The sequence below is a fragment of the Microsporum canis genome, genomic scaffold (genome assembly GCF_000151145.1).
Source record: "Microsporum canis CBS 113480 supercont1.2 genomic scaffold, whole genome shotgun sequence".
Classification (NCBI taxonomy): domain Eukaryota; kingdom Fungi; phylum Ascomycota; class Eurotiomycetes; order Onygenales; family Arthrodermataceae; genus Microsporum; species Microsporum canis.
This window is the reverse complement of record NW_003299168.1, coordinates 425301-438724: the sequence shown is the minus strand read 5'-3', so window position 1 is coordinate 438724 and position 13424 is coordinate 425301. Positions and strand designations below refer to the sequence as shown.

The 13424-nt window shown below is 44.9% G+C and overlaps 5 protein-coding genes across 5 annotated transcripts; 2 read left to right on the top strand and 3 right to left on the bottom strand.

The window, feature by feature from the left end:
- Positions 1-61: 61 nt before the first annotated feature.
- Positions 62-856, bottom strand: MCYG_01593 (Byr1-binding protein Bob1; the record flags this gene model as incomplete). The annotated part of the gene is made up of 4 exons (XM_002848613.1): positions 62-135; positions 209-326; positions 423-706; positions 814-856. 4 exons carry the CDS (start codon positions 854-856, stop codon positions 62-64), a joined length of 519 nt encoding a protein of 172 aa, XP_002848659.1.
- A 374-nt stretch (positions 857-1230) lies between these two features.
- MCYG_01592 (prolyl-tRNA synthetase) lies at positions 1231-3451 on the bottom strand (the record flags this gene model as incomplete). Its single annotated transcript, XM_002848612.1, has 5 exons — positions 1231-2600; positions 2659-2788; positions 2850-2932; positions 2986-3076; positions 3356-3451. The coding sequence occupies 5 exons, from the start codon at positions 3449-3451 to the stop codon at positions 1231-1233; spliced, it is 1770 nt and encodes a 589-aa protein (XP_002848658.1).
- A 252-nt stretch (positions 3452-3703) lies between these two features.
- MCYG_01591 (CCAAT-box-binding transcription factor) lies at positions 3704-7284 on the top strand (the record flags this gene model as incomplete). The annotated part of the gene is made up of 4 exons (XM_002848611.1): positions 3704-4552; positions 4608-5734; positions 5797-6343; positions 6412-7284. The coding sequence occupies 4 exons, from the start codon at positions 3704-3706 to the stop codon at positions 7282-7284; spliced, it is 3396 nt and encodes a 1131-aa protein (XP_002848657.1).
- Positions 7285-7511: 227 nt separating this feature from the next.
- MCYG_01590 (conserved hypothetical protein) lies at positions 7512-9267 on the bottom strand (the record flags this gene model as incomplete). The annotated part of the gene is made up of 3 exons (XM_002848610.1): positions 7512-8308; positions 8486-9025; positions 9087-9267. 3 exons carry the CDS (start codon positions 9265-9267, stop codon positions 7512-7514), a joined length of 1518 nt encoding a protein of 505 aa, XP_002848656.1.
- A 913-nt stretch (positions 9268-10180) lies between these two features.
- Positions 10181-12053, top strand: MCYG_01589 (conserved hypothetical protein; the record flags this gene model as incomplete). The annotated part of the gene is made up of 3 exons (XM_002848609.1): positions 10181-10751; positions 10824-11829; positions 11984-12053. The coding sequence occupies 3 exons, from the start codon at positions 10181-10183 to the stop codon at positions 12051-12053; spliced, it is 1647 nt and encodes a 548-aa protein (XP_002848655.1).
- Positions 12054-13424: the final 1371 nt, after the last annotated feature.

The window sequence follows — 13424 nt, the reverse complement described above, 5'->3', positions numbered from 1 at the left end:
TGTGTAATGGCAGACTCATGAACTGCACCTTCAACAAGGATATAAATATTTCCCTCTGCGTTCAAGATTGTCCACCGCCGCTAGGCGCTGCCTGCACCGCATTGCCTTCGCCAGCGAGAAGCTTTTGGCGCAACACTGTATCATATTCGTTATTAGCTAGTCACTCGAGGCATGAGGTAGGATAAAAGTATGGCATGATTGACATTACCTTCTTCAACGACTCTTAGATTTGTGCTCTTCCCTGCCACAACTTTTTCTAGGTCACGCAAGTTTGTGCCTAGCTCTCCCACTTTCCCATTATAAAATTCAATAGCTTTAGTGGGTGTCTAGTAAAGGGGAAATTAGCACTCTCGACCCTTATGTCTATTTCAAACTCCCTCAGCCCACAGGAAGAACCGGAAAAGAATAGGTATATTCCATACCTTTTCAACATAGAACCCGGTCCCAACGTCCACAATCACTTTCTCTCTATCTGATAGCTTCCCTCTGACATACAATGAGTTCGTCAACGGCACCAAAATATCGTTCTCTTGCCCATCCTTTTCTGGTTTTGCGAGGATACCGTCATTTATAGAGCGAATGCATTCTCGGAATTTCGACTGCGCTGATCGCAGCTTTGTGTGTGAGGATGTGAGATGTTCGAGCTCAGAGCTTAGGCGAGACTGAAGCGAGCGAAGCTGAGGTACTGAAAGCGTAGCGATATCAACTAATTACCTCTAGATTAGCAGGCGAGCACTTTGTATATCTCATCCCAATTGCTGCCATTGCAATGTGTTGAGCTTGGAGCAAAAGTAGGACTGCGGGGTAACAAACCTGTGCCAGGAGCTTGAGTTGCGGACTTCTGTGAAGAAGCCATTTTAATCTCCAGGGTACGGGTGAATATTATAATGGAATGTTATGATATGGTATATTGCTGTGTTGACGATTTGGGAATGTTTCTGTTGGTGGAAAGTGACGTGGAGGATTTAGTAGACTAACATGGCGAACGAATGTTTTGTTATATTTAAAGATCCAGGGCGGATCAATGCCAGTATTATTCGAAGTCAATACATTGACTGCACTGGTGGATGTTCAATTGCACGTCCAGATTTCAGATATAAAGAAAATGCCCTCCAATATTAACTCTATCGTAGAACAGTACATAATATCCCCGAAAACGCCGCTCGCTAGTATAATCAATATATTACAGATACAGAAACCGTTGCCTCCCAAGGACAAAACTAGGCTCCGCTATAATTTGCTGAGTAGAGACGAAACGAGCTTGGGTATTTCCTCCAAGGAAACTGTAGTTCGAAGATTTTCTAGCTGCCGACACTGAACCTCTACCTGGTTCCCAGCATTCCATGATTTCTTTCCAACAGCCAGTATAATAGGGTATCCAACAAGATCGGCGTCTCTCAGCTTCCAGATGAAGTCCTTGTTTCTATCGTCCAATATTGTGTCTACTGTTTCACCGTTTTGTCCAGCAACGGAGTCGTAGACAAGTTCCGCTTCTTTTTCTAGTCCCTTTGCGGGTACAACGGCGACCTGGAATGGGGCAATGGCTTGTGGCCAGTTAAGCCCCTTATTGTCTGCAAGGATATCTGATACTGCGGATATCATTCGAGAAACCCCAATGCCGTGACAGCCCATTTGTATTGGAACAAGTTCTGTTTTTCCTTGCTGTCCTTCCTCCAAAGTGGCAGGGTTTATAGCCACATTCGCTTGTAGCACACCGCTATACCGCGTTCCGAGATGGAATGTGTGGGCAAGTTCTATGGCCTGGTATGTTTTGAGAGCCGAGTTTCCACAATTAGGGCAGTCGTCTCCGGCCCTCGCGCGAAGTAAATCCAGGCCAGCATCAGTCCCAGGAAAGCGGTCAAGTAGCGAGGACTGAATGTTAAGGTCATTACAAGTTACCCCCTCCATAAGATCTTTAATTGGTGGCCTGTCATAAACACGGACTCGGGAATCATAAACGTCCAGGACATGAATATCCTGTCTAGCAGTTTGAGGTCGTTTCTGAATTTCAGCTTTCCAGGTTGCAAGCGCATCCTTAACACCTATGTCGAGATCTATTCCGTACGCCGACACAATTGATTTTAGAGAATGCTGGTTCACTTCTCGCTGAGCTGGCTGTGATTCTCCGTTAGTAATAAGGAATTTGGGATAGAATGCCCTTACTAGGGTCTTCCTATCCCTTGAGATCGCTGTCCATTGACCGGTTGAGATAGCCGCTGCCTCTTGACGGCCTAGTCCGTCACATGCAGGATTTGTCTCTAGCCTATGACTGATAGAGCCGTTGGGAGACTTTCCACTAGCTAACTCTTCGTTAAAGACATATTCACATTGAGAGCAGCTGACGATTGTATCCTCTCCCTTTGAACTAGGGAAATGAAATTCATGACTTAAGTTGCCTCCCATATTGCCGGAAGCAGCTGAGGCTACAACAAATGGAAGTTTTAGTTCCTCAAAAAGCTCCATATAAGCGTCTTTCACTGTATTATAGGTATTGATTGCCTCGGCTTCCGTAGAATCAAAGGTGTAGAGGTCTTTCATGACGAATTCCCTACCACGTAAAAGGCCATGCCGTGGTCTTGGTTCATCACGATATTTTCTTGCTATGATGTACATATTTAGTAAGCGGGAAAGTAAAAGCCTTATGGGAAACAGACTTACAAATTTGGTATACTCTTAGTGGTAGATCTCTGTATGATTTAACAAGACTAGATATAACAGTAGTGATCTCTTCCTCATGAGTGGGAGCAAGAAGGAGTGGGGTCTTCTTCCTATCCAGAAGCCGGAATACCTAGTTTGGTGGTTAATATATAATAATTTTCTTCGTTAAAATAAGTGAATGTCTTCTATACCTCAGAGTCACCTTCGTGTAGCCTCCCTGACTTCTTCCAAAGAGATTGAGACGAGAGTGATGACAAAGATAGTTTTGATGCATCTACAATAAATTATTAGCACTGAACACGGCAAAATATAGTCGAGATTACTCACTTAATTTGCGCATATGCTTATCAATAAGTCTCTCCAATTTTTCTTGAACCCGGAGCCCGAGAGGAAGAAGATGGAAAACCCCTGAATAAGGCTACTTTTATGTGAGCTGAGAGCCCCTTTTAATACTATATAAAGCGTACCTGTCTGAGAAACCCAGCTCTAATTAGAAGGTCATTAGAATCGACTATATAAGTAATTAGCATCAGAAACCTCCCGTTTGCATAAAAGCAGCTCTACCATACCTCCTTTTTTGGATGCCTCGGCTATCCCACCAGACGGTGTCCAAAAACTTGACGTTCGGTTCCTTGCATCATTCTGTATATATAACATGTTAAAGATGCTATTCCATCTGAGAACTCAAGTCACCTACATGGTATTTCTGCAGACATCCTGCGCGAAGGATACTTAATGCTGGTCGCCATTGTCGCGACTCTAGGCCATATTTTAGCCCAGATCGAAGGAACATGAGACTTGACTGAGATATTAACCGGTAACAGCGAATTGATATTTGTAAATAGGTATTCGAAGCTATTTCGGTTCATGATAAGCCTACGAAAGAGTCTCTTTAACGTCGTCAACCTTTTATATTGATGAATCTCCTTATCTGATCGAGCTGAGGATTAACTTTTCTCCGACATAGAAAATCACAGTTTTTTTTTTTTGATGCGACTGAATTCTCGAATTACTTATGACAACACCAAACCAACTATAAAACGCAATGAAAAAGGAAAAGGAAAAGGGAGAGAAGTCGCCCAAGGACAAAGATGCCGCTGTTGCTGAAAAAACGCGGTCGAATAGCAATGCAGACGCAGCACCTAGCTTCTCTGATGCTATGGTAGCTAACCTCACAAAGCGAATTGAGCAAAGGTTGAAGGGCGATGAGAGTGGAAATAAAGCCTTATCCAAGGTTGATAAGAAACAAAAACCGGAAAAGAATGAAAAGCGCAAAGGGCGAGAGATGGACAATGAGGTGAAGCACACTGATAAACCCGCCAAAAAAAGAGAGCCAATTGCAGATATCAATGCCACCGACAAAGCGGGAAAGAAACGAGATCGAAGTGGGAAGATAATAAAACCTCAAGTGGCTGAAAAACCATACTCGCCGGAGAAAAAACAGGGTGCGGACGGGAAGAGTTGGGAAGAAGAGGTGTATGCAATTGGCGGGACAAAAGAGGATCTTGATCTTGTTGCTGGCGCTGAATCAGACTCAGAGATGGAAGATAAAGAAATTTCTAGCGGTGATCTTGAGAGACTCCGAAGAGACCTCGGTAGGCTGATTAATGGTGAAAATGAGCTACCTGATATTGAAGATACTCCTGCGCAAGGGGAGACGAAATCTGCCAAAACGAAGCAAGGAAAGAAACAGGACAAGAAGCCATCCGGAGAAAGATTGCTAGAGAAGCCCATACAGGAGGAAAAGTCTCCGGGAAATGCTGTCTCAGAGAATACTCCCGTTAAGCGCGAGAGTAAAAAGGTACAGAAGAAGGATGCTACGATCTCGGGGACAACGGCATCGACCCTGGAAGCTAAGGTTCCTAAGAGGAGTTCATCTTCATCCTCAAATCTTGTGAGTAAACCATATCGCTATGGGGAAATTATTGTGCTGATACCTATACGTATAGATCATTCCCGATCGCTCGGATTGGTATGCTACTCCACTTCCGGATATCTCTTACGATTCCAGTCGCCCTATAAATGTTTCCCGACAAATACTTGAGCGCGTTCGTGAATACGCCATGACACTACTGGAGGCTGAAAATAAAGCATATGCGTCCAATAGAGACTCAAAGTCATCGAGCTATAAGTTTTATTCGACCATTGTTTCTTCAGGGACCCTAAGTGACAAAATATCAGCCTTGACCCTCTCAGCCCAAGAGTCGCCTCTTCACAATACCCAGGCTCTGGAAAATTTAGTCGGTTTAGCAAAAAAGCGGAGCAGAGCTCAGGCTGTCGAAGTCTTACGCTCACTGAAAGATATGTTTGCTCAAGGCACCTTACTTCCTAGTGATCGACGATTGAAATATTTTGTTAATCAGCCAGCCCTAGCTGCTGCATTGGCGGAGTCAGGGGGTAATTGGGACGTTGGCGACAAGCTTCCAAATCAGATTGAGAAGAGCCATTTAATCATGTGGGCGTTCGAAGACTTCGTTAAAGACCAATACTTCGAGGTACTGAAAGTCCTCGAAGTTTGGTGCAACGATGAAATCGAATTCTCTCGATCGAGGGCCCTGAGTTACGTTTATGAGCTTCTGAAGGAAAAACCAGAACAGGAATCTAACTTACTACGTCTTCTGATCAATAAGTTGGGTGACCCTAGCAAAAAGATTGCTTCGCGGGCTTCCTACCTTCTCCTTCAGCTCGAACAAGCCCACCCGCTCATGAAGGGAACAATTGTATCTGCGATAGAGTCGGAATCTCTTTTCCGCCCCGGGCAGAGTCAACACGCAAAATACTATGGAGTGATCACTCTCAACCAGACCATTCTGAGCAAGGGCGACGATAAAGTTGCATCACAGCTTCTTGACATTTATTTCCCTCTTTTCGTTGCTCTTCTAAAGTCAAAGAAAGAAACGCACACCCAAGGGAAGCATGAAAAGGACAAACACTCTAAAAAAGGGAAAAAGGGGAAGGGGGGGAATGATGCTGCCAAGGGGGAAGCTCAGGATGAGGAACTACGAGAGAAACTCATTTCAGCTGTTTTGGTTGGCGTTAACCGCGCCTATCCTTTTACTACGTCAAGCTTTGAATTGTAAGTAATTTCCCGCAAACATATTCATTGGACCATGATGGCTAACATTGCTCCCATTATAGGCTTTCTAAACACCTGGATACCCTATTCCGCATTACTAATTCTTCTAATTTTAACACAAGCATTCAAGCTCTCATGCTTATTCAACAGCTCTCCTCATCACACGCAGTTTCAGCAGACCGCTTTTACAAGACACTCTATGAGTCTTTACTGGATCCTCGTGTGGCAACATCCTCAAAACAGTCGATGTACCTTAATCTGCTATACAAGGCATTGAACACTGATGTCAACATAAAACGAATCAAGGCGTTTGTCAAGCGTTTAGTTCAAATACTAGGCGTGCACAACCCATCATTCAGTTGTGGTGTTTTGTATTTGATTAAACAGCTCGAATCGACATTCCCGTCTCTTACAGCTATGGTGGATCAACCTGAAGACGCCGAGGACGATGACGAAGAAGAAGTCTTTATGGATGTTCCAGACGATGGAGAAGAGGAAATGGAGGTAGATAAGGAAGAAGCTAAGGCAAAATTTTCTGCAACTCGTTATGACCCTCGAAAGAGAGACCCAGAGCAAAGCAACGCTGATAGAAGTTGTCTTTGGGAGCTGGTTAGTATTTTCAATATGAACCTTATTAAATGCAACTAGCTCGAAATTAACTGATAACCCTTCTTTAGCTCCCTTATCTGTCCCACTATCACCCCTCGGTAGCTGTTAGCGCTAAACAGCTGCTAACACATGAAAAGATGTCTGGGAAACCAGACCTCACGATCCATACTCTCACTCACTTCCTGGATCGTTTTGTTTACAAAACTCCGAAGGCTACGCCTAGTCTTCGCGGGTCCTCTATCATGCAGCCTCTTGCTGGCGGGGACTCCAGTGGCCTATTAGTAACATCTGGACGAAATGCAGCACAGCAACCAGTTAACAGCGAGTCATTCTGGAGGAAACAAAGTGACGAGGTTGCTGCCGAAGATGTTTTCTTCCACGATTACTTCAACCGCCTAGGAAAGGACAAGTTGCGTCAGAAATCCAAGAAGAAAGCTTCCAAGGGTGATGACGAAGAAGGCGAGAGTGATGAAGAGTCTGAAGTTTGGAAGGCTTTGGTACAATCACAGCCTGAACTGGATGGCGAAGGTATTAGTGATGATGACATGGATATGGATGACTTTGAATCTGCCATGGACGCAAGCGATGATGATTTGGAGGGTATGGATGGAGATATGGACGGGGATCGTGAAATTGACGATGATGTTATCATCAATGAAGAGAGCTCAGGTGAAGAGGAAGCTGTCTCTGAAGCTGAGGTGGATAAATCCATCGACATGGATGATGACATGTTTAACATCGATCAATCAGATGAGGAGGCCTTCTTGGATAGCGACGCAGAGTTGCCGTCTGACTTGGACATGGAGACTGAATTCAAAGATACGGAAAAGAAGTCAGAATCGAAGAGGGAAAAGAGACGAAAACTCAAACATCTGCCCACTTTTGCATCGGTCGAAGATTATGCCGCACTACTGGGTAAAGATGACGATGAAGGCTTTTAATTTATGTTGGTCATGACATAGAATTCAGTTCTGCTGTGATATTACGCTGATCTATTGTTCGATAAAGTATGAAGCTCGCATCATGTAATTGTACATCGTTAGAACGCTAAGTACCCAAAAAAAAAAGCAATAACTTGCTACGCTCTTCTCCCCTGACTCTGTATATTTCAAGTCAGTCTCTAACAACCGTACCACGAATGAAAACTATCAAAACAGGATTTGGAACATTATATATATCCCTGAACTGCAATTCCAGGGATTCCCAACACATGGCGGAGGTCTCGGCGAAAAGCTCCATCACTATCATAGGCACCATGGCCAACAGCTTCGTCAACCTCCATCTTTCGCAGGCGCGCTGCTATCACTACGCAGGCCTCTGCCCAAGCAACAATCGTCCCAGAAAGCCCTTCGTATAGACTATATGGGTGATCTGGCATACGATACTGGATGCCCTCCTCATACGTATGCGTGTTGAAAGGCTGCGTCTTTCTGGCATGTAGGAGGAAAGCCAATGCGCGCGAAAGGTATTGGTCTGCAGAGCATTTCTGCGGAGGCGGCGGTGTTTGTGCCAGTCGCTCATTGAAGGCCATCCTATCGGCTCTCGTGCCCTGAGGTCCGTACTCAAACAAGTTGTGTAGCATTAAGAAAGGCCATGCGTTTCCCGCGATGCCATGACATATGCTGCCACCCTTGAAAATGAGGCCTTGTTCCCATACTCTTTGGCTGGCCATGTATATTGCTTTGTCCCAGCATGGTTCCCAATGTAGACTCGCTAGGCGTGCAATGCCTCGTGAGCGGGCTAGTAGAATCAAGAACCCAGGGGCACCATGGCAGACTTGGACGAGAGGGGAATGACGTGATAGTGAGTTGTGGGGTAGAGAGGATGGGAGATGGCCCTCGTTGGCGATGACTAGCTTGCAAAGCTGTGTGATTGTCCTCCCAATGATAGGAAGATGGTTGTTTTCCGGGTCTCCATCTCCTAGCTCCTCAAGTTTGCATTCGAGGAGGATGGCAAGGATACCACCTACATTCATCATGTGAGCGTCTATACCAAACACAATGGAACGATTAGACAACGGCGATACTTACATATTCCGTGACAACTTGACATTTAAGATCATACGATTAGCTTCTGCTCGGATGGTGTACTTTGTTGTTTGGCTAGAGCGGTGGTAGACTTACCCTCCAACATAGTATTTGCCCCGGCACGGCCACATAAGGGGAAGAGCTTCGCTTTCTCCATGCTCTTCCACGAACAGTTCTGCCCCATGTTTACCTGCCTCTATCATGCAGTTTACCAAAATGGGCACACTCTCGAATACCATGGTGTAGGATGCCGCCGTCTCCCTGTCTAGACGAAACTGACGAAAAGCAAGAACAGCACGAAGAATTCCTGCTCTTCCGCTCAGGGCATCATCGTATCCGAGGCCGTAGTTCTCATCGCACGCATGGTCAAATGCTTCACAGACACATGCAACGTCCCGAGAATGGATTCTACAAACACCCCCCGTCCGAGACGTCATATTCGCTGCGGCAGCAAAGGTACGAGCAAATGCAGCACCAAGATGAGCTGATCCGGTTGGCGAAACCTGTCCATGCTGTGGATGTATATCAACCAGATGCGGGCTGAGACGCTCCTTAGCCAAACTATGGGCACTGGCAACCAACGCATCAGTCTCTGCCTTGGTACCGCCGAGGTATTTGGCTTGAATAGCTATGCGAGTAGCCATGACTGCAATTCCTGTAGTGAAATTTCGTTGCTCAGCCACTAGTTTGGTGTCCTTGACCGTCTGAGAGCATACCATTGTCGCCGGTATATAAAGAGCCAAACGCCCTGGTGTCATTTATATCTGGTGTAGGGCTGTTCGCTTTGATCAATGCAAAACCCCGGGTGATGGCTTCTCTGAGCTCATTGAGCGTGCTCTGCAGTGATACTTTGTCAATGGGGACCAAGTATAGGTCGTTCTTAAAGAACTGAGGCATTGTCGCTCCTGCAGGTCGAAAGGAAAGGAAGTAAAAGAAAAAAGGAATTAGCAATGCGTCTGTTGTAGCTGTCTAATTCAGCGGGTACATAGCAGCTTATTTCAATCATCGAGCTGTCCGTCCATAGCAGAGCTTCCTGTGTGGCAAGCCCGGTGATGTCATCCCGATGATTCCTCGGATGTGATGGGTAGTGACGATATCATAGATACCGTTCAACCGAAAGATCATACACATGGTGGCAGACGTCATCTTTTGTATGCACTTGTATGCCTAACGAGCTCCCATATCGCACCTGTGGTGAGGCTGTCTGTGTATGCAGTTCTGATGCTCGTTGGGATGTACAAGGCATTTATAAGGAATAATCCAGTTTGACGTTCAACTCCAGGCGCACCATCGAATATAAACGACTGACGATATCGAAGTATACGAAAGGGCTAGACCAAGGTTCGCGTTTGTATTTATCGTGAAGTTGGAATGTTTTGGTTGTGGACTTTGACCGAGGCATCCTCGACCGAAGCTAAGGAAGGCTTGATTAGTGCTTAGTAACTAACTAAAATGGTCCGACCGAAATTAGGATTTATAATTAGGTTCGGAGTAGCTAAAAGCTAAAAGTTAAAAGCTTAACTAATATACGTATAGGAGTACGGAGTACTAACTTGACGACTTGCATGGCTGCCACCAAGGGTGTGTCTGTAAGGGGTTCAAGTTGATGTTGGGGCGTATAACAATGGGCAAATATAGGCCAATCAATCACGTGGAGGCAGCCAGGGAAGAGAATTTCTGTTCTTCCAAATTCATATTTAAGAGAAGCAGAGAAATGCAGGAAATGCAGCCTGAGATGGGCCCCCTTAACTATCGTGGAGAGTTGAGATAACAAAGAACAGGCCCTATCCCGAGAATCTCCCAACTATCGATGTCGTCTTCCATTCCCCTTACTTCGCGAACATCTTACGACGAATACCTTGACGCTGACAGTCATGTTGAGCTACTTCTTGGTGGTAAAGGAGACCGCAGACAAGATGGATGGGTAGTCCGACGCTGGTGTAACAGTGCAAGAACCTTTCTACGAGATCTTATACCTCGAAGCAACCGGTTTCACAAACGACGGGCTACTTGGAGAGGGAAAAGCTACATATTCCGTCGCATGCTAAAGTATACCTGCTACTTAATCGCAGGATTCATTTTCGTCTCAGTCCTAGAAGCCTTCTTTTACCCGTCTTACCAACGACCGCCAGAACATTACAACCAACTGCGTGAAAGAATAATCAGTTCTACAGGGCCCGCGCGTGGGAACCCAGATAAGGAGAAAATATTCATCGCGGCAAACATAGTCAAGGCAGACTTGATCCGTGGACCATGGGGTGCCTCGCTGCTAGAGCTTGTGGATATACTTGGTGAACAAAATGTCTTCGTGAGCATCTACGAGAATGATAGTGGAAATTCAACGAGTGATGCTCTTAGCAGCCTACAGGCAAAGCTTCCATGTTTGTCGCCCCGTTTTTGCAATTAATAGAAAACCTCTTGATCATGGAAAAGTGGCTAATATAGAGTTGTAGGTAATTCGTCAGTGGTCACAGGAGATCATCTGGAATTATCGAGCTTGCCAAAAACTATATTGCCCGGTGGTGGGCAACGTACAAAGAGAATCGCATATCTCGCGGAAGTACGGAACCGTGCTCTTAGACCGTTGAACTCTTCATATATCCCTACCTCAGCGGAGTCCCAAAGTGGATTTCGCCATACAACAACACAGTTTGACCGCGTATTATTCTTGAACGACATATACTTTGCAGCTACAGACGCGGTTCAGTTGTTATTTTCAACCAATGCAGAGAGAAGTGGCCGAGCGGACTACCATGCCGCTTGTGCAATCGACTTTGTCGCCAACGTGATGTTTTACGATACCTTTGTGGTCAGAGATACTGAAGGATTTGGCATGGGTCTGATGTTTTTCCCTTGGTTTGCAGCATCTGGAAAAGCCGAAAGCCGCCAGGCTGTACTTGCTGAAAGCGATGCTGTTCAGGTCCGCAGCTGTTGGGGAGGGATGGTTGCATTCGATGCTAGGATATTTCAGAATTTTGAAGCTGGTTCTTCGGATCTAGTTATGAGTTTTCGTCATGAGCCAGAGCCTTTCTGGGAAGCCGCTGAGTGCTGTCTAATCTTTGCTGATATCGAAGACTCCTTCCACCCACCGAACACTGTAGATGGGACCGGAGTATATATAAACCCATTCATCCGAGTTGCGTATACCGAGAATACATGGAAGTGGCTCGACTTTTTCAGGAGGTATGAACGGATCTTTGCAAACCTGCAATGGATTGTGAGCAAGATCGGATACCCGGAATACAACCCTCGCCGTATCCATAACGCTGGTCAAATTGTCCAGGAGAAAGTTTGGGTTAATGACCAGCAGCACTCAAATGGCGCCTTCAAAATGGTGGAGAGGGCAGCGAGCCCGGGAGGTTTCTGCGGTCAGAGACGAATGTTTGTTATGAGAAACGATATTACTGCAGCAAACAAGAAAGGCGAGAAGAATTGGGAGAAGATAAGTGTGCCCTTTTGGTAGGCAGTATAAAAACCCGTCTCTCTATATAGAGACCTGTTGTATACTGTCAGCCTCTCATTTATTTGTTATTACGTCAAAGGTTGCTGGCAAGTAACAGCTTTTTCGGAAAGAGCATTAACTGATTTGTTATTGAAATAAATAACCCTTCAGCCCAGATCCGCCTTGGCTTAAGCCTGGTAAAAATGCGCTGGACACACTCACAAATTCGTATAAGTGGTAGCTACTACCATCCATATTCGATATGTAGGTACACTTTGTACGTTGTTTTCTCAACATATCATTGTCTTAAGAAACTTAACAAGGATTTTACAACTGTTAGTTCTTGGCGCTCTGAGACATGGGTGGATCGGATGAGCTCTACCTGAATAGGAATCTGGTTTGTTAACTTGTTAAAAAAGCCTTTGACAAGGATTAGGTGTACTGAGTGAGCGTACCCCTGGAGTTCGTATACTTGTGTATTTTCGCTAACAACAATGTTTGGAACTAAATTATGTTATCAATTAGCCTAGAGCAAGGATCAAGCCAGTCAACATACAATGTATCGGGTTCAAACCCCTGGTCTATGGGTCCTCTATGTGCGCTAACGATATTTTCATCTGTCACCTAGCACAATGAGCACCCAATATTTATCAAATATCTCCCATTGGGCAGGGATATTCGGTCTTTTTACCCTTTTAGTACCCCGTGCATATACATACATAGTATGTCTAGATAATTGAGGATACTCCGTACTATAAGAAGTACATTATGGAGAAATGTTTATAATATGTAGCCGATAATAGTCTACACAGTATGGAGTACTCCATATATAGTACTCGTATAAGTTATGTTGGTTATGCAGCTAGTTATGCAACTGTTAGTTATTAGTTACGTAATCCAACGGAGTCGAATGGATGACTAATCCAACCCAAACCGCGCTACGCATTCGACCGCCAGTATCAAAGTCGGGTTTTGATTTGAATGGCAATGGCAAGATAATATTTCTCCGAACAACCATGAGCATAATATACCTAACTCTGTGCTCTGTGTCCGTGAATATCAGTTTAACTAAACGAGTAGGAGAAATATGGCTTTTCTCTCCTAGCATTATCATTTTGGAATATACCAACATATATACCCCAAGTCTTTTTACATCTAGGCTTGCATATTTAAAAGGCAAGGAAGTCTGCTTGCTCGCTCCATCCCTAGTCGTTTCGTACGTACCAGCAGTAGTGCGGGCTTCCCTCTCCATTTCATCGTGCTCAATAATAAGAAGGGCGGCCATGAGGACAATGCAACTAAGGCAGGAGATGCAGAATGCTCGGAGCAATATTCCATTTCCCCCAAAAGATAGTAGGCTGGAACGCAAGGGTCCTTCTACCCTTGCATTAGAATAGGAAGAGAGGAAACTAGTAAGCGGTGTTGATACTATGTGTCTATTGGCCTGTGAACTCCAAGAACAATGTTCAATATCTTTCATTAGCTACGAACTTCGTCCGTTAGGATATCATAATGGGAATATAAATAGGGGCAACATTCCCTCCAATTTGCAGTTTTCAAAATCAATCATTTCACACTTTTTCAAACCCCCCTGATTATATCTGAGCCAGAC